The sequence below is a fragment of the Brassica oleracea genome, chromosome C9 (assembly GCF_000695525.1).
Source record: "Brassica oleracea var. oleracea cultivar TO1000 chromosome C9, BOL, whole genome shotgun sequence".
Taxonomy (NCBI): domain Eukaryota; kingdom Viridiplantae; phylum Streptophyta; class Magnoliopsida; order Brassicales; family Brassicaceae; genus Brassica; species Brassica oleracea.
Window position 1 is genome coordinate 8,933,060 of NC_027756.1, and position 19,576 is coordinate 8,952,635.

Sequence of the window (19,576 nt, forward strand, 5' to 3'; positions counted from 1 at the left end):
TTTTGATGAGCCTAACGGCGTCTAAAAATCTTGAAATGCATCTCATGGACGTTGTGACTGCATATTTGTATGGATCGTTGGATAACAATATATATATGAAGCTCCCTGAGGGATTGAAAATGCCTGAAGCATTGAAAGAAAAATCCAGGGAGATTTGTTCGGTCAAGTTACAACGATCACTTTACGGATTAAAGCAATCCGGACGCATGTGGTACAATCGCTTAAGTGAATATCTTTTGAGTAAAGGATATGTGAATAATGCGATATGTCCATGCGTTTTTATAAAGAAATCGTCATCTGGCTTTGTGATCATTGCTGTATATGTAGATGACCTGAACATAATTGGAACTCAAAAGGAGGTTGATGATGCTCGAACTCATATGAAAGAGGAGTTCGAAATGAAAGATCTCGGCAAGACAAAGTTTTGTCTTGGGCTCCAGATAGAGCATCTCCGAGAAGGGATATTTGTGCATCAATCAAACTATACGAAAAGGATATTGAAACGCTTTCGTATGGACAAAGCGACTCCTTTGAGTACTCCAATGATTGGTAGATCTCTCAATGTTGAGAGTGATCTTTTTAGGCCCTGCGAAGATAGTGAGAAGATATTAGGTCCTGAAGTGCCTTATATGAATGCTATCGGTGGGCTTTTGTATCTTGCAAACTGTACCAGACCCGATATAGCCTTTGCTACTAACCTCTTGGCAAGATATAGTTCTGCTCATACTCGCAGGCACTGGGATGGAATAAAGCATGTATTCCGTAACCTCCAAGGTACAATTGATTTAGGGTTAATGTATTTTAGAAAACCCGAGTTTGGTATGGTTGGTTTTGCAGATGCAGGATACTTATCCGATCCTCATAAGGCTCGATCGCAAACCGGCTACGTTTTTACAATTGGTGGAACCGCGATCTCTTGGCGGTCCCAGAAACAAACTCTGGTTGCGACATCTTCGAATCATGCAGAAACTATTGCGCTTCACGAAGCATGTCGAGAATGTGTGTGGCTTCGATCAATGAGTCACCACATACAAGAATCAAGCGGAATAGTTAACGAGAAAGAGCCGACGAAAATATAATCCAGCTGACTTGTTCACCAAAGCTCTTCCGACTACAACATTCCGAAAACATGTCTACGATATCGGAATGCGGCGTTTGCGTGACCTATGATGAGAAAGCTACGTCTACTATCTCAGGGGGAGATTACGGCAGTGTACTCTTTTTCCCTTGTCATGGTTTTTGTCCCAATGGGTTTTTTCATGACCAGGTTTTTAACGAGGCACTACGTAATACATGATGAATAATCAAGGGGGAGTGTTGGAAAAGATGATTAATCATCCGTAGGACAGATGTCTCAAGAATGACTATCCTGGTCATTTACACTTGTCATTTATTTAATTCCCTTGTATCATCATCATCTGAAAGTTTTGTCTTTTTCTTTCCAATGTTGCCGACCTTTTCCACTATAAATAGTGGTCCTCCCTCTTTGCATTTGTATGCATGAGAAGACATAATAAATAATTATCTCTCTCCAAATCTCTATCACAACTTCCTCTCACGTTTTGTTCCTATTTTCTATATATACACAAATAAATATAAATACCACCTCACCTTTATTATACAACACGTTATCAGCACGAGACTCTGACCAACTGAGGCTTATCAATCCGAAAATTCTTAAACCAGCCGAGGTAATGTTTAAATTTATGTATTTCAATATACTTAATTTATTTAAATTTTATTATTATTTCGGAGTGAGCGGCTGGACCTTCTCCGTTTATTTTTCGGGATGATAGGCGCTGCCTTCCCCGACTGATCGTTATGGTAGGCTATGCTTTCACGATCAGAGAAACACGTGGTAGACTTTGCATCCGTGAATAAAAATAAAAGGTCAAAAAAAAGGTCAAAAATGGTAGACTAAGTCTCCTCGGACCTTGAAATAAGTAAAAGTCAAAATGGTAGACCATGTCTCTTCGGACTTTGAAAAAATGATCAATATGGTAGTCTATGACTCCTCGGATCATGTGGTAGGCTGAGCCTCCCGATTTTATTTATGCTATTTAAATTCCTGCAATTTAAATTTATGCAATTTAAATTTATGCTTTTAATTTTTGCATTTAAATTATGCATTTAAATTCCCGTTTTTACTATATTTATAATATTATTCTATAAATACAGTTATCATGTCGAATTTGACAAAGCTCAAAATTAATGCCCTGGATATTACGGGAAATAATTATATGACCTGGGCAGTGGGTGCAAAGATGCACCTGAGAGGAAACGAGCTTTTGGAAACCATCGATAGTTCAAAAACGGTGTCGAATGAGAAAAAGGCTAAAGCCATGATATTTTTACGACACCACATCCATGATGGTTTAAAGGATGAATATATTACGAAAGAGGATCCTTGTGACCTCTGGAAATCTTTACGACACCACATCTATGGACACGTCGAGAGAGGAGATGCCTTTTGAAAGTTTTGAATTGCGTTTGTGTTTTACGGCGATGTCGTAACCACTTTATAGTTTTTTTTGGGAAGACGAGGTATTTCCACACCAGAACTATCACATAGTAATAAATGTACACAATTTTTCAACCTCGTCTCAATTGCTCACTTTATAAGTATAACAGCCTATTTCCACACACTATGAAAGTTCGAAATCCGTTTCCCCCTAAACTTTGAAAGACGGACTAATACCGACAAATAGCGGTTTAAATTTGGTTAGTGTTCCCTAAACCTAAACTTAACCAATGACTAACTTACCTAAACCAAAAACGACCCGATTAGAGATATAAACAAGATTAAATCAACCTAATACTAATTGGAACTAATAAACCGACCCAAGACCCGAATTAAACAAATTAGAACCCAATTAGAAACCCCCAAAACGTAAATCTTTTGTTTCTCTCTCGCGAAGAACGTCGTTGCTCCTCCTCCTCCACCTCGTTGCTCCTTCGATGGTTCTCTCTGAGGTAATTTCGAGAACTCTCTCTCTTTCTCTCTCTCTCTCTCTCTCTCTCCTCTCTCTCGTTATTGTATTGTCTCTTTGTCTATCTTTCTCTCTGGTATTGACTCTGTGTTTCTCTGTTTTGTAGAAATCGACAATGGAATCATGGACTGACGTGAATGTTGAGTGGACTGATGTACCTGATTTCGACCCAGGGACTACCGATTCTCCTGATGTTGACTCCGATTCTCCTGATGTTGACTCTGATGGTGAAGATCGCAGAGAGCGTAACGACTACAACATTGAGAAAGAAGCTTTCAACATTGTTGATGAACCTCAAGTGAAGCATAACTTGTATCCAGAGACAGAAGATGATGAAGATGAAGAGGGGGAAGAAATTCAAAGGACTATTGGCGGCGCAATGATATTAGGAGAGGTAGTGGGGAGTTGTATGTAGGGCAAATGTTCATCAGTGGAATTGCATTTAAGGAAGCAATGCTCGACTATGCTCTGAAAACGGGTTTGAACATCAAGCAAAGTAGATATGACAAGACAAAGATTGCATCTGTATGTGAAGGCAAAGATTGCTCTTAGCGCATTTACTGCTCATCCTCAGCAAAGTATCCCAACAAATGGCAGGTGAAAATATTGAAGAAGGATCATAAATGTGTTCCTACGGGTACTTGTGAGATGCTCAAAGTTCCACAAATAGCTCGCTTGTTTGTTTACAAGATCAGAGAGAACCAGAGTATTTCATGCCCATGAAGATTGAGGAGCTGGTTAGGGAGAAGTGGAAGCTCAGTGTTAGTAGGCCGCAATGCCAACATGCTAGGGACAAAGCGCTCAGATGGATTGAAAGAGAGTATGATGAGCAGTTTGGACGGCTGAGGGATTACTGCGCTGAAATATGAAGCTCGAATGTTAATTCTTCTGTTGAGCTTGACTGCCTGAGAAATGATGATCCTAAACAAAACAAACACTTAACAATACAACCATCATCATCTTAAAGACATAAACATAACAAACTGAGACAAACATCTGTTTCGAATAAACTGCGATAAGCTATATTACCTTAGACAACACAAACATGGTCAAACATCCTAAAACAACAAGCACAAGCGCTTTCTTCACCTCGCATTTGGCTTCACTCACAACATCATCCATTCTTGCACAAATCTCAGTCTCTAACTTCAATTCAAGCTCTTCAAACTTCTTCATCTCTTCTTCAACACGCTCAGCAAGAATTGTTTGTTCAAGTTTCCCTATCCTAAATGACAATGCTTCAACCTCATCCAACAATGCCTCATCAACTCATTTATAAGTGTGATTTTCATTACTCAGCTACAAAACACACAAAATTTGATTTACCCACAGATTTCAAACAATCACATTTATACAAAGAAACTAACCATTTTCTCCGCCACAAAAGCACATTGAAAGTATCTTCTGTAAGAATTTGCGGTTTGACTTTGACATCAAGGAGACAACCAGTTCTCCACACCAAAATCTCTTCGGCACACCAACAACGCGACCATCTTGCTCGCGCGCTACTGACTCCACTCGAATTTCCAGATTCATTGTTCATACTTTCTGGGTTTTTCGTTATAAGAAATTAAATCTCTTCTCAGATTATTTTGATTTTAGGGTTCTAAGGGATGAAATCGATTTTGAGGTTTTTTTAAAGGGTTTTGTGCCGGGTTTCAATCGATCATAAGTCGGATCTTATTTTGGATTGGATCTTACCAGTGTCAACCGATAAGAACTGGTTTACTATCGGTAAAAGTCAAAAACCATTAAAACCAACTCAAATCTTGGTCTGTGTGGAAACGGGTTTCGAACTTTCATAGTGTGTGAAAATAGGTTGTTATACTTATAAAGTGGGCAATTGAGACAAGGTTGAAAGATTGTGTACATTTATTGCTATGTGATAGTTATGGTGTGGAAATATGTCGTCTTCCCCTTTTTTTTGAACGCCCGCTTTATAGTTTACATAGTAGAAAAATTATGTGTTTCAAAAAAAATAGTAGAAAGATTTTTGGCGTTAAACTAAACTGGGCATGTTATTCACACTGACTATTTGGCATTAAATAAAACTTGTTAGTTTAGAAAAAAGAACTAAAACTGAAAAAAATATCATCTAGCTCTTTAAAATAGATGTAACATTTTCATAATGTTGCGATAACTATTACGTTATGCGAATTTCAAATCTATGCATCAAGATATGGTTGATCTGATCCAACAAAACTAACATGCAATGAACTTAAATCTAACCAAACAAAACTACAAAATGAAGAACTCACGGATGCTCATGGATTTAATACAACATCCTTTAAACGTTATTTGTAAAATGATTTTATCTTAATTTACTAGTATCATCACCACATTTATTTTCACAAAATGATATCTTTTAAAAATAAAACATGATAACATACTAAATATTAGATGAGTAGTTTCGTTTATTCAGATTTACATATTTAAAATATGGTCATAACTCATATATATTTGATGATCTGAATTGTTAAGCTTATTCATGTTTACTCACAGTAAAATAATTGAGTTGATTTGAGTGATTGACAATTGGTTAATTAAACAGGTTAACTCATAAATAATAAATGAATCATTAAACCAACTTATAAAAACCTCATACTTTGACATATAGTTTGATAATAGTTGAAATATTAAAAGCTAGCTTGTATCTAAATTGTTCAGTCATATAGGGAAATAAATTAAGGTCGATATCATCACAATAATAGATATTTTTTGGATTGTTCAATCAAATATGAAAATATATAGATCAGTGGAAGATGGATTAAAAATACAAATTTTGGACCATTTTTTAATAACAATAGACCTCAATTTCCCAAACTTATACACTTTAAATGAAAACAAAGCTAGCAAATTTGATGCTCTAGCTGAATTTTTCATAAAACTTTCACCTCATCATTTCTTTCTTCCACTTTATCATTCAAAACACATTCAACTTTTACACACAACAATGGTTTTATTGAATAAAATTTGACACCCTATTTTACTAATTAATAATTATAATTATTTTTCTATATCCAAATTAAATAAACCTAGTCTTTATTTATAGAAAATTTTAAATCTTAAATTTTCGTATAAGATATAAAATAAAGTATTTAATTTATAATGTGAATATTGGTTTTAAATAAGTAAGAGGATATGATAAAATCAATTTTTTTTTAAAGTGACTTGTGTCGTCGGTGTACCTCACTTTTTTTTATTCAACATGTTGAATCTTTTCAACACCCAAGTAATCCTCATCATCAAATTTTATTTTTCAAAACCATCATTGTAGTGATTCAATAGTTGAATCTTTTATTCAATATTCCCATCGTAGATGGTCTAAGGCAACGTTCTAGACTTTTACTCTTGGAATTGGAACATTGAAATTAATGTGAGAGTTAGAAAGGAAAAATAGAAAAAACGATTAGTTATCGTCTCTTAGTGGAAGAATATGCCTTCTTTATAGTGTTTTCTATAATTTATTGTCGGTGTAAATTAATGAGTAGTGGTCCGAGATTATCTCTTAACCAGATTGTTTATTCTTTTTCCTCTTTTTTCTTTGCACAGATCTTCTTCTTTGAAAATACTTAACCTACGAAAGTAAGCCTCTTTGATTCTCCTTACGAATCATTGAGGAAACAGCTACTGGTGTCTCTGTCTGAGAGAATCTTCCACGCAATTTTCAAAAGAGCAGAGATTCATGAGTCCTTTGGGTTCAAAGGTGATAAACTTGGCTTCCTTTGCTCAAAGGAACAAGGTGAAGCTAATGAAGAGGAAGACTAGCTTTGTCTGTAGCCAAATCACCCTCTTTCAATAGCGGCTATTTTAGGTGTCTTCTTTCTCGCAACTGACGTGCTTCCTGCCATTAAGAAGGAGAAAAACATGGCTAGTCATATGAAAAAGCTGGAGAGATGGTTCACTGAAGAGTTAGCTCTAGTTGGTGACAAAGTGAAAGCATTGGAAGACAAAGTTGAAGAAGGAAGAAAGGAAGCCGCTGAACAGAGAAAAAGGCTCGAAGAAGCTCAGACAAAGAAGACAAGTTCAAGTTGGTTCAGTTGGTGGAAGATGAAAATGATTTTTACTCAATCTGATAACTAAAAATCATGTTGAGTTGCATCTTTTGTTTTGTTTGTTTGTCTGAATCTGATAACTCAAAACCCAAATATGGTCACAGTAAAATACTTGAGTTAATTTGAGTGATTGACAGTTGGTTAATTAAACATGTTAACTATATAAATCACTTAAAGATAGATTAAAAATACAATTTTTGAACATTTTTCAGGAAAAATAGACCTCAATTTTCTAAGTTTCTACCCTTTAAGTGGAAACAAAGCTAGCATATTTGATGCTCTAGCTGAATTTTTCATAAAACATTTAATTGTATCAAATTTTTGAGAGGATTTTCTAAAGGCTTCATTAACGAGCTGAGAAGTACAACATTTAATTGTATCAATTTCTAGAGGATTTACAACATGAAGCTGATGACGATGTTAATTGAGAGAGAGAGAGAGAGAGAGAGAGAGAGAGAGAGAGAGAGTCCAAAGTTGAGCTGTCTATGTAACCGTCAAGAGATCAACTCTAAACGTTTCGATTTTAATCGCCTCGAATAAGGCGTCATGTTCGTTTGTTATCGTCTCAAATGGGCGTCGCTTGCAATTAATTAGCATGTTCGAAGAATTTGAACTATCGTTCTTCAGCAAATGTGGAGACATGATGATGTGAAAGAAGGAACGTAAAAGGTGGCGTATTTCCAGCTCATGGTCTTGTTGGGTTTTTTTTATTGAAGGAGAACTCTGGTCTGATCAAAATACGTGACTGTATTCGATCATAAAACAATGATGAAAACGGTGCTGGTTTTCATCTTTTCAGCTTACGAGCTACTTTTGTTGGGAAATTGGGATAATCATCGTAGGAAAAGGCATATGTGGTTTCAGTTCTTTTTTGTTCATTGGAAGGTGGAATAAGATCGTTCACGAGAGCAATATTTTTGAAACACAACTTCCATTACTTCGTAATCATCCGGGTTACAAATAAGAATGGAGTTTAACCAAACTGAAACAGCAAAATACAATACAACATAATCGAAAGATATAGAAAAACCTCTAAGAAAAAGCTAGAGCGAATTCAAAGCAAATCTCGAATGCATCAAAGCAAGTTTCGTGGGAGAATTTTGAAGGTTTCATTGACAATTAGTAGTACATATCCTTTATTCAGTATGAATTAAAAAGGGATTATATGATCGATAAATAATAAAGTTGTTACCTAACTAATATTTTCTTGTGATCCGGCCCATATCTGGTATTCTGCTGGGATAACTCAATTTTATAAATTGGGTAATAGATGACAAATTTGTGACTCCATGTGTGTATTCAAACAAAAGGAATATGAAATATAGAAATCAAACTTGATCAAGTTACAAAACTCAATGAAACAAAAATGATGATGAAGATTGGTATAGCCAAAACAAACTATTTTTCACTCAAAATATATATATATATATTTTTTAAAAAAAATAAGAAAACCGAATCTTGTTAGAGCACCATTATCCCTAAAACCCATTTAAGAGTTTCTAAATTTTTTTTTTGTCTGATTAAAAAAAAATAATAGTTAAAAAACGCACCAATCGCATGCCGCCACGTGTCGGTGGGACCCGCAAACAGTGCAAAAAATCCATCACAAGGGGTCCTTATTTCATGACTTTGGGGACTGGTTTTTATGGTTTGGTGGGGCCACACATTGTTTTTTTGAAAGAAACCCCTCTTTTAAAAACCCCAATAATGGTGCTCACGTGACTGTTCGCGATTAGTGCTCTGTTTAATTTTTTTTTTAATCAAAAAAAAAAAAAAAAAAATTAGAAACCAATGGGTAGGGATAATGGTGCTCTTAGCTCCACGAAAGAAAAACCAAAACTTTAATCAACTCATACTCTTTTTTTTTCAAAAAGGGCATAATCAACTCATACTTGCATATATAATCCACAAGCATATATAAAACGTCACTGATGAAAAGACTGGATAAATTGGTGGATCAAATGTCACAATTCCAGTATTAAAAAAAAACAAGAAGGTTCGTGCATCATCGAGGGATCAACATACCTTTCACAGAACCATATAACTCTCAACATGATCGAAAAAGACTTGGATTGCAGCAGAGTCATCTCCAATTCCATCAACCACAACTTGTCTAACCTTTTTTTCCTTGGGATCGTAGCAAAGAAAAAAGAATGGGTTAGGAGATGGGAGCGGTGCGAATATGATCTCGCCAGTAGGAAGTATACCCCTGAACATTAAACGTTGATCTGCCCCAAATATATCAGCCACAGAAGGAACCACAGAAGCAGTTTTTGACCATACTTCTTTGTTGACATCATCCTGAACCCATAGGTCAATTGCGCCGGTATATGCCTGGCTCGCTATGGTTATCTTTCCACTGTGATTCACCAGATTACCAAACTCTTGTAGCTTATAATCTTCGGGAAGCTTAGTAACATTAAACTCTTCAGTACTCAGATCAAAGCCCATTAGCGATCGTTTTTGTTTGTAAGAAGCTAAGTAATACAGAACACCGTCCCTGCATATCCCATGGTATCCAGCATAATGACGATGTGGATACTTACACTCGATCATTCTCCATTTTTGTTTAGCTCCTAGAGTGATAACTTGATGCTCCTCGGACACAACAGCCTCCCACGCCAAAACATCCTCCAAAAAGTAATCACGGGATATTATACCACGAGCTATATTACCACGTTGAGTTATCACCGTCAGGCACAACACTTTGTATACATCGTTAACAGGATCATATCCAAAAACAGATAAAATCTCTTTTTTCCTCGTTTTGATTCGAGGTAACGTTACGAACTGGCCCGTACTAGGGTTTCCAATCACCATCTTGATACCTTTTCGACCGCAGATCAAGCCGCGAACAGGTGGAGTAAATAAATACCGTACATCCGGATCCAGTGTGTAACTAACCTTGTCATGATCAGTAGTGTTAGACGAAGGATGCTCCTCCTGAGAGAAGGAGTGAAAGAGCTGCATGTGGCTGCCACGGTGCACTGAGACAAGATGACGACGCGGTTGAGTGGAAGATCGAGTTATGTACAACTCGGTGAAGTCTTTGCCGAGGATGATCGAGGACAAGTGTTTAGAAGCGAAACGGAGCCTGGCTATGGATCTCGGCGGCAGTTTCATAAGAATCTCTAGTTTGAGTGCCATAGGAATCATGATAAACGGATCGTTTACATCGTTCCTTTCGTCTCGTTTCTTAGACCTCTTGACTTTTTTCATGGCTACTCTCAACTAGTCCGCCTCTCACTGTTTAGGTCTCTTAACCATAAGTAATATCCAGTTTTATTTCTTAAACCTAATTAAATATAGGCGATACCAATTCCTTGATGTGTAACGTGTTAATATTTTATAGATTTTGCAAATAAAACCTCTTATTTTGAAGTTTTTTAGAGGAAAATACTCTTTTTGTTTATTACGGTTGAAGGAAAATCCTTATGATAGTAATTGCCTTTTTCTAGGACATGGGTCGTCGTGGTTCTTAACTTCTTTTGCATCAATGTCTCTTGCTTCTTAATCAAGTAAACAGTTAGGTTTACTTACTCACAACAGATGTTGATATTGCATTATTAGCTTCTTCATGTTCTCACACCGGTGCAGTATCATGGCCGGCAAAAGGACTTAACCTATCATGTAAACTTATTGCAAACTCTTGTCAGGCTTTGATGCGAGCCATATTTCTAATCCGTCAGATTTTATATATATGTAGGTACAGTTGGGTGCTCAAAACAATAAGTTTGAAGCAGAGTTAGAAATATATATAGAGAGAAATTTTCAGGGTTCATCGCTATGAGTTTACAGAGAAATCCAGAATTAGTCAACCCACTGGTGAAAGAAAGTCAAGACTGGATAGTGAATGCATGGTTTAAAGGCATGTTCTGGTTTTGATCTAGCATCATGGAGTGGGCTTGAAATCTATGGTTTCAAGTATTAAGGACGTGACGGTTGCACTGTTTTCATGATCCAGCGTAAAAAAGGATTCCACGGAGTATATAACCTGGTCCAAGCAAGGGATGCAAGATCATGCAGACTTCAATCAGTTTATCTTTGGTACAGAGATGTTTCAAGTGAAACATAAATGGGGATATAAATAATTTCCAATCGTTTAGAAACAGGAACTAAAGGTTGATGGCGCACAAACATCATTATTCGTTGGTACTAGAAATGAAGATGTGTTGAGCTGTGACACCACACCACTGGCCAATTAAGCAAGAGATGAGATGGGTATCCTTGCACGTTGAAGTCAGAAGAGCTATTGAGATGACTCAGACTCACTCAAAATCTTGGATATTCAAGTACAACCATAAGAGACAAGAGAGAGAGACACAACAACAGGCTCTCAAGATTAAGTTGAGGTACAATTGGCTGGTAATCTCCGGGATAGTGGTTTTCTGAATGGCGACATTTTTTCTACTTAAGGGCTGTGTGAAAAGAATTGTTTCTCTCTTGTCGTTACCAGTGTGCAGGCAAGATTGAGGGTCATGTATTTGCTGAAATTTCATGGGCAAATGTCTGCCTCCCTAAAAGGGAATGGGGACTGAATCTAAGAATCATTATCACCGTCATAACTTAAAGAGCTTCTCGCCGATCTCCCTTCGCTATTAGCCAATATTAACAGGTTACTCACTTTGTGACACAGACTAGGAAACAAGGGACCATCTACTCAGACATCAAGATATACTTACTCCAACAAAACAAAACGAAAATTAAATGAAAAACTCAAATCCAATGAAACAAAACCAATAAGAAATGAAAAACTCAGGAATATATTTCTATTTTTAAATAATTAATAATACTATTAAATATTTAATAAATAATAAAATAAATTCGTAAATAATCTTAAAATATATTTAAAATTTATATATTATTGAAAATTAATTAAAAAAAAAACAAATTCTGATGATATGTTTGCATATATCCGATAAGTTTAGTTAAATTAATAATAAATTAACCAAATTGACATTTATTAATGTTTCTTATTAATAATAAAATAAAAATTAAATTGATACTGTCTATTTGTAATTTCGTAAATATAAAATCATATTCATGTAAAGTAAAATAAGTTTTCATATGAGATAGGATATTGATTAGTATAAAAAATTTCAGGTCAATACATTGACATCTAATAAGTCTTATAATTATAGATTCATAAAAATCATATATCATATAAATTATCCACTCTAAACCAAATAAATTATATCATTAATATGGGTTAAATAAATAATTAATTTATACAAGTAAAATATATAGATTAATGACTTAAATTTTTTAATACAGAATGAAAAAATAAAAATTTAAATTAAATAATATCATCAATAGAATTTGCATATATTTATTATAAACACAATCCTACCTCATGGGCCAAAACTCCGTGAAGCTTGTATAAGACCCATTAGTATGTATCCGATTCGACGTAACAGCAAACGGCATCGTTTTGTTGATATTAATACTTAGCTGACGTGTATTGTGTTAATTGGAGGACATAATAACGTGTTTTAGTCTCTCTCTCTCTCTCTGTATTGCTCGCGTTTCCCTTTCATCGATTAAGTTCTCCTCTCTTCCCTTCTCGATTTATTAGTTTTTTTTTTCGCTACCAGAGAACGAAAAGCTCTTCTTCCTCCATACGCGATAATCAACAGGTGAGTGTCGATCTTCTTTCGCTCTTCCCAGAAAGAAAAGTTATCATTATCATTTTCTGATTCGCCTCTCTAAGATCTTAGATCTGAGGTGCTTATTTGACTAGATCCAGATCTCTGACGAGGTTTTTCCTCATTCACTCATTTCCAGATACGATCTCGATGGATCGAATCAAGATCTGCTTCCTCGCGGCGATTTTCTCGCTGATCCAATTAGGTTTCGCGTTTTACCTCCCGGGCAGTTATCCTCACAAGTACGAGGTCGGCGATTACTTGAACGTCAAGGTGAACTCTCTCACTTCGATCGAAACCGAGATGCCGTTTAGCTACTACAGCTTGCCGTTTTGCCAACCTTCCGAAGGAATCAAGGACAGTGCCGAGAATCTAGGCGAGCTTCTCATGGGAGATCGGATCGAGAATTCTCCGTATAGGTTCAAGATGTTCAAGAACGAGAGTGAGATCTTTCTTTGTCAGACGGAGAAGCTCTCTGGCGACGGTTTCAAGCTTCTCAAGAAGAGGATTGATGAGATGTATCAGGTGAACCCCATGCTTGACAATTTGCCTGCGATTCGTTACACTAAGAAAGATGGTTATGTTTTGAGGTGGACTGGGTACCCTGTTGGGATCAAGGTTCAGGATGTTTACTATGTGTTTAACCACTTGAAGTTTAAGGTTCTTGTTCATAAGTATGAAGAGGCTGCTAATGTGGCGCGTGTCATGGGTACTGGGGATGCAGCTGAGGTGATTCCGACTATGGGGAAGAGTAAAGACTCTGATGTGCCTGGGTATATGGTTGTTGGGTTTGAGGTGGTTCCTTGCAGCTTTGCTCATAACGCTGATTCGACGAAGAAGCTGAAGATGTATGAGAGATACACGACTCCGATCAAATGTGATTCGACTAGTGTTTCCATGTCTGTCAAGGAAGGTCAGTCCATTGTGTTCTCTTATGAAGTTAGCTTCGAGGAGAGTGACATCAAGTGGCCGTCGAGGTGGGATGCGTATTTGAAGATGGAAGGCTCAAAGGTTCATTGGTTCTCGATCTTGAACTCTCTTATGGTGATCACTTTCTTGGCTGGTATTGTTCTTGTGATATTCTTGAGGACTGTTAGGAGGGATTTGACCCGTTACGAGGAGTTGGATAAGGAGGCTCAAGCTCAGATGAATGAGGAGTTATCTGGGTGGAAGCTTGTTGTGGGTGATGTTTTCCGTGCTCCGTCGAACCCTTCGCTTCTGTGTGTTATGGTTGGCGACGGTGTTCAGATTCTTGGCATGGCTGTTGTGACTATCTTGTTCGCTGCTCTTGGGTTCATGTCGCCGGCTTCGCGTGGGACGCTTATCACCGGTATGCTCTTCTTCTACATGATCCTTGGCATCGCAGCTGGTTATGTCGCGGTTCGTCTCTGGAGGACGATTGGATGTGGGGAACACCGTGGATGGATGTCTGTTGCATGGAAAGCTGCTTGCTTTTTCCCGGGTATTGCGTTTCTGATCCTCACAACGCTGAACTTCCTTCTGTGGGGTAGCCATAGTACTGGAGCCATTCCTTTCTCTCTGTTTGTCATCCTCATCCTCCTGTGGTTCTGCATCTCGGTTCCTCTCACTCTCATCGGTGGTTACTTTGGAGCCAGGGCTCCTCACATTGAGTTCCCGGTTCGAACCAACCAGATTCCCAGGGAAATCCCAGCTCAGAAATACCCATCATGGCTTCTAGTTCTAGGCGCTGGAACACTTCCGTTCGGGACCCTCTTCATCGAGCTGTTCTTCATCATGTCCAGCATCTGGATGGGCCGTGTCTACTACGTCTTTGGATTCCTGTTTGTTGTCATGATCCTTCTCGTTGTGGTGTGTGCTGAGGTCTCTCTAGTGCTAACGTACATGCACTTGTGTGTGGAAGACTATAAATGGTGGTGGAAATCATTCTTTGCGTCAGGATCCGTTGCAATCTACATCTTCATATACTCCATAAACTATCTCGTCTTCGACCTTAAAAACTTGAGTGGACCCGTTTCAGCGACTCTTTATCTGGGCTACTCTCTGTTCATGGTCCTGGCTATCATGCTCGCGACAGGTACTGTTGGTTTCCTCTCTTCCTTCTGGTTCGTGCACTACTTGTTCTCTTCAGTGAAACTTGACTGATCGGAACCGGAGGATTACGGTTCAGAATGATCGTTTAAAGTTTTGAAGAAGAGAAGTAATACCGTTTAAGCAAAGTCCATCTCATTGCTCCAACAGTGTAAGGGTTCAAATTTTTTTTTTTAATGTCAGTCTCAAGGATTTGTTCATGTTTCTTGTTTTTTCTTCTTGTTACATCTTTATGGGAATGCACCTGAACTTAGAAAATGTTTATTTTTAGTTCTATATTAAAAATGGATTTTGATTTCTTCCCGCTATAGAATACAGTATGCAATGTTGGTGAATGATGCCTTATTATACAGAATTTGTAACTTGTTTACATAATCAATAAGAAGATTAAAAGAAAATCACTCCCAAAGATTGGTAAGGAAAATGAAGTTGACGGATTAAATAATTCGTTAGAGAATAAAGCTTTATGAAAGCATCAATAATTCACCTTTTAGTATATAGCTTGTTTTCCTGTTTATGTTATAATTTACTTTCAAATTTTTGTAACGAATTTGTAATTCAGTTTTGATATCAGTGGAATGAATGAAAACATCTGTGGTAAAATGCTGCCCCTTTATGATCAGCATAGAGATCCTTGCTGAATATTGTTGACAAAAGAAGAGAAATGTAGGATTCCTGCTCGAGTAGATAGATGGGCCAACTAGATGTTGGTAGATGGGCTAACAATTCGATAAAGCTTGTCCAAGGCCCATTATTATATCTCTCTTGACCTGAAACGTAACGAAACACCACCGTGTTACTTACTTCTTTCACATCTCGTTCCATATAAATCTTTTAGTATTTGGTAAAACCCTAATCGGCGGCTGGTGGTAAAGATGAACGACGGCGGAGCTAAGTCGGAGACGCTGCTACAAGTTACAGAAATCAATGGAAGAGGAAGGAGTCTAGTAGCGGCACAGCCTCTACGTGCCGGACAAGTTGTCCTCAGAGAGTCCCCTCTCCTCCTCTACTCTGCTTTCCCATTTCTCTCATCACCTCCTCCTCCTTACTGCGACCATTGTTTCCGACTGTTATCTCAATCAGCTCAGAGATGTCAATCTTGCTCTCTCGTCTCCTTCTGTAGCCCTAACTGCATCTCCTCTCACACTCCTTGGCTCTGCGAATCCCTTCGCCGCCTTCACCAATCGTCCTCCGCCGCGTTCGCCGATCAATCTCCAGAACGCCAAGTCCAAGCTCGGTTCCTCCTCTCCGCTTACAACCTCGCCGCCGCTTCTCCTTCCGATTTCCAGATCCTGCTCTCTCTCCAAGGCGGTGGTGAAAATGGAGACTCCACTTCTGAGTTCCTTCACTCTCTTTTATCCGCCGTGTGTCCACCTCTTCCAGTTCCGATCTCGCCGGAGCTCACGGCGGCTCTACTGGCTAAGGATAAGGTTAACGGATTCGGTTTGATGGAGCCGTTCGCTGTTACGAACGAGAAGCGATCGGTGCGAGCGTATGGGATTTATCCGAAGACGTCGTTTTTGAATCATGATTGTCTCCCTAATGCTTGTAGATTCGATTACGTTGACTCTGCTTCCGATGGTAATACTGATATCATCATTAGGATGATCCATGATGTTCCTCAAGGTAGAGAGGTCTGTTTGAGTTACTTCCCTGTCAACATGAACTACTCGAGCAGACAGGAGAGGTTGCTTGATGATTACGGTTTTAGATGTGAGTGCGATCGGTGTAAAGTGGAATCTAGTTGGTCGGAAGATGAGAACGAGGATATGGAAGAGATGGATGGTGAAGATGATGAGGAAGAAGAAGGAGTTGGAGAAGGTTGTGGGGACGGTGTGGATGATGATTCTAGTTTCCCACACGCTTACTTCTTTGCGAGATATATGTGTGAGAAGGAGAATTGTTTTGGCACTCTTGCTCCGTTACCGCCAAAGGGTCATGATGTTTCGAGGCTTCTTGAATGTAATGTTTGTGGAAGTGTTAAGGAGGATGAAGTTGTCGGAAACGCTTAAGACAGAAGGAAGGTTAGCAAAATCTTGAACGGGAAGTCTCGAAATCTCTCTTTTCAATGTTGTTTGTTGTTTTTGCGGTTTTGTACTCTGTTTTGGAAAAGGGGACATTCTAGCAGCTTTAGAGTTCTTCCATGTTTAGGTCTTTCTTTGTTCTAGACCGTCTTCAGAATCATTTGAAACAGTTTTGTTGTGATATTTGAGCATCAGTTGTTTGTGATAGTGATGCGTCATGTTTGCATTATCTTGCTACTCTCAACAATCAACTGCTATGTGGAATGACTTCTCACTTTTGCTTGCTCAGTCTACATGTTTGCGTGGGAAATGGTTTCTTCATTCAGTAGAACAAATGATACAAAAGTTTTCATTCATAAGTTTATCATCGACCTAGATTAGTAAATAACTGGTGTCACATGAGTTGGAACAATAATATGAATCTACCCCGGGCTTGGAAACTTTGAGAACGGAAGGGAGCTTGCATCGAGAATTGCACGTGGAGCAGATTTTTCTACAAACGCAAGTGTTGGGTACTACTTCTTTATTCGACCTTGTTAACGAACCTGCTCGAACCGGTGTGATGTAGGAGAAGTCGCCCACAACGCAGGAAATATGCAGCACGACCCCACACTCATTGCATGTGTAATACCACTTCTTTGGATTCACTTTTGTTTCACAAGCTTCGCACCAATATTCACCCCATACATATGAGTCACCATAAGACAAGAAGAGAGGATGATCGTCATACCTATGATTCACTACCATTTTCGGCAAAAGAGCACACCTGAAGTCCAAGCTGTAATCACACTCATCACAACTAAGCATTCCTATCTTCATCCCACCGCCATGTGCACTACAGTGTTTATAGGTTTTCTCAGAGTAGTATAGAGGATGTGGATGGCTATCATGCTCAAACGGCTCTGAAATTGAGCCGCATCGTACATCTAGAATCTTGTGACTAGCAGACTTGTACATGAAACCAGTGAACTTTCTTTCGCAAAGAGCACAACGGCTTGTTTTGGTTCCAGAACTTGTGTGTAGCGTGAAAGGTTGGCTGTGACACACATGTCGTTTCTTTATGGAGATATTAGCACATCTTTCGTGAAGGATGTAATCGCATTGCTCACAACTGTAGAAAGACTCTGATTGTATTTGGAAGACACAAGCTTCACAAAGTTTATTCTCTTGAAGAATCCTACCATCCTCAATGAGCCATAAACAATGTTCATGGCTAAAATGTTTTATCGTGGTATCATCAACCACCTCGAATGGAGAAACTTCCTCTTCTTCCGCAGTTCCTTCTAACTCTATCTGGTCCCATACATCTTTTCTTGTTGCACATTTTGAATGAACAACATAACTAGAAGAACATTTAGAAGCAACCGAGCAGGAGTAAGCCCCATGGAACCCATCCACTTTTTCGCGACAAACCCCACAAGTCCAATCTCCATGTCCGAGACGACGAGTGTACGAAATGCAATGATCATGACGGTTGATATTTATGATGCGTGGTAGATCGATACAATCTCGATGAATCATGAACTTGCATTGGAAACATAAATAAGGGCTGCCCTCACCTCGCGTCCCACAAGCATTGCAAGTGAAATCGACGAGTCTTGGGAAAAGGTGAAGTTGATGTTCGTGAGTCTTCGAGCTCATAACACTAAGTGGTGGTGGGTTTCCCGCACAACCTCTGCAAATGCTGAAGTTACAAACGTCACAGTGGTGAAGTTCTTGATTAAACTCCACCCCGCAAAGAAGACACTTCTTGTCTGCGTAACCAGGTGCTTCATCGCCTGTAAGAAACTTGAGTGGGTGTTCAGGGTGAGAAGTGTGATATTCTTCTAGAGAGATCTTGGTACATTTCACATGGAAGACCAACTCGCACTGATGGCACTCATAATATTGCTTGAATTCAAGAACTTCAGAGCTGCACACTTTGCAGTTTCTTGTACTTTGAGACAACTCAGACCCCACTCCATTAGAGAGTACAAGCTGATGCTCATGCGTGTTGGTGTTTTCGAGAGTAAGGGGTGGTGATGGTCTCCACGCACAACCCAAATCCAACTTGAAATCGCATATGGAACAGAAGTAACCAGTGTCAAACCAAACTTGACACAGACTACAAATGGATGATTGGAATTTTCGGACAAGCTTGAGAGGATGATCAGGATGGGAAGAGTGGTTGATGTCTGGCAAGGACTCGGCACACTCTTTATGAAACAAAGTGTCGCACCCCAACTCATTGCAACGATAGCCTCCATATATGTAACCATGAGACCAGCAACCTTTACATCGACCAAGGGAAAATCGAGTGAGAGGTAACAAAGGATGGTTGTGAACTGGTAAATCTACTTTTTCCATGCTGAGTTTTGAACTTCCAAGATCTTCTCTTGGAGACTAGTTTATCAAAAAAATTCTTCGTAGAACTATTTCCCTAGAATTTTAAGCAAAAAATAATAATAATAAACCACTTTTTTCCTAGAAAATAGATGGTGTTTCAACGACTTTTATAGACGACAGCTAAGAATTCATTTTATTCTCACTTTAAAGTTTTGTATGGTGCCATTCCATATCTTTGTTGTCCTGTCACCTACCGACACTGGCTTAAAAAAATATGTATTACAAACTATAGAATTTGTACTCCCAACACACAGCTTCTCCCCCTATTTACACTCTATACCCTATTTCCCTCCAACTTTCTTCCCTCCTCATTACTATTTTCCCCCAATTTAATGGTATTCCACCCTTCTTAGAATATTGATATTGAGCTAATTTGCTCTACAAAATAAACATTTTTTTTTTGACGA

At 38.4% G+C, this 19,576-nt stretch overlaps 4 protein-coding genes and 1 pseudogene across 4 annotated transcripts; 2 read left to right on the plus strand and 3 right to left on the minus strand.

Annotated features, from left to right (window-relative positions):
- Positions 1-4,010: 4,010 nt before the first annotated feature.
- LOC106317824 lies at positions 4,011-4,533 on the minus strand (annotated as a pseudogene).
- A 4,479-nt stretch (positions 4,534-9,012) lies between these two features.
- LOC106317228 (F-box/kelch-repeat protein At3g04660-like) lies at positions 9,013-10,288 on the minus strand. The gene has a single exon (XM_013755079.1). The coding sequence runs from the start codon at positions 10,262-10,264 to the stop codon at positions 9,074-9,076; it is 1,191 nt and encodes a 396-aa protein (XP_013610533.1). The 5' UTR covers positions 10,265-10,288; the 3' UTR covers positions 9,013-9,073.
- Positions 10,289-12,553: 2,265 nt separating this feature from the next.
- LOC106318330 (transmembrane 9 superfamily member 11) lies at positions 12,554-15,059 on the plus strand. Its single transcript, XM_013756260.1, has 2 exons — positions 12,554-12,681; positions 12,830-15,059. Exon 2 carries the CDS (start codon positions 12,841-12,843, stop codon positions 14,812-14,814), a length of 1,974 nt encoding a protein of 657 aa, XP_013611714.1. The 5' UTR covers positions 12,554-12,681; positions 12,830-12,840; the 3' UTR covers positions 14,815-15,059.
- Positions 15,060-15,549: 490 nt separating this feature from the next.
- On the plus strand, positions 15,550-16,822 carry LOC106313152 (histone-lysine N-methyltransferase ASHR2). The gene has a single exon (XM_013750896.1). It carries the CDS (start codon positions 15,636-15,638, stop codon positions 16,770-16,772), a length of 1,137 nt encoding a protein of 378 aa, XP_013606350.1. The 5' UTR covers positions 15,550-15,635; the 3' UTR covers positions 16,773-16,822.
- Positions 16,823-17,117: 295 nt separating this feature from the next.
- On the minus strand, positions 17,118-19,221 carry LOC106313151. The gene has a single exon (XM_013750895.1). The coding sequence runs from the start codon at positions 19,128-19,130 to the stop codon at positions 17,157-17,159; it is 1,974 nt and encodes a 657-aa protein (XP_013606349.1). The 5' UTR covers positions 19,131-19,221; the 3' UTR covers positions 17,118-17,156.
- Positions 19,222-19,576: the final 355 nt, after the last annotated feature.

What these genes read in the sequence shown, in the direction of transcription:
- LOC106317228 (XM_013755079.1), bottom strand. Translation starts at nt 10,264, where the DNA reads ATGAAAAAAGTCAAGAGGTCTAAGAAACGAGACGAAAGGAACGATGTA.
- LOC106318330 (XM_013756260.1), top strand. Translation starts at nt 12,841, where the DNA reads ATGGATCGAATCAAGATCTGCTTCCTCGCGGCGATTTTCTCGCTGATC.
- LOC106313152 (XM_013750896.1), top strand. Translation starts at nt 15,636, where the DNA reads ATGAACGACGGCGGAGCTAAGTCGGAGACGCTGCTACAAGTTACAGAA.
- LOC106313151 (XM_013750895.1), bottom strand. Translation starts at nt 19,130, where the DNA reads ATGGAAAAAGTAGATTTACCAGTTCACAACCATCCTTTGTTACCTCTC.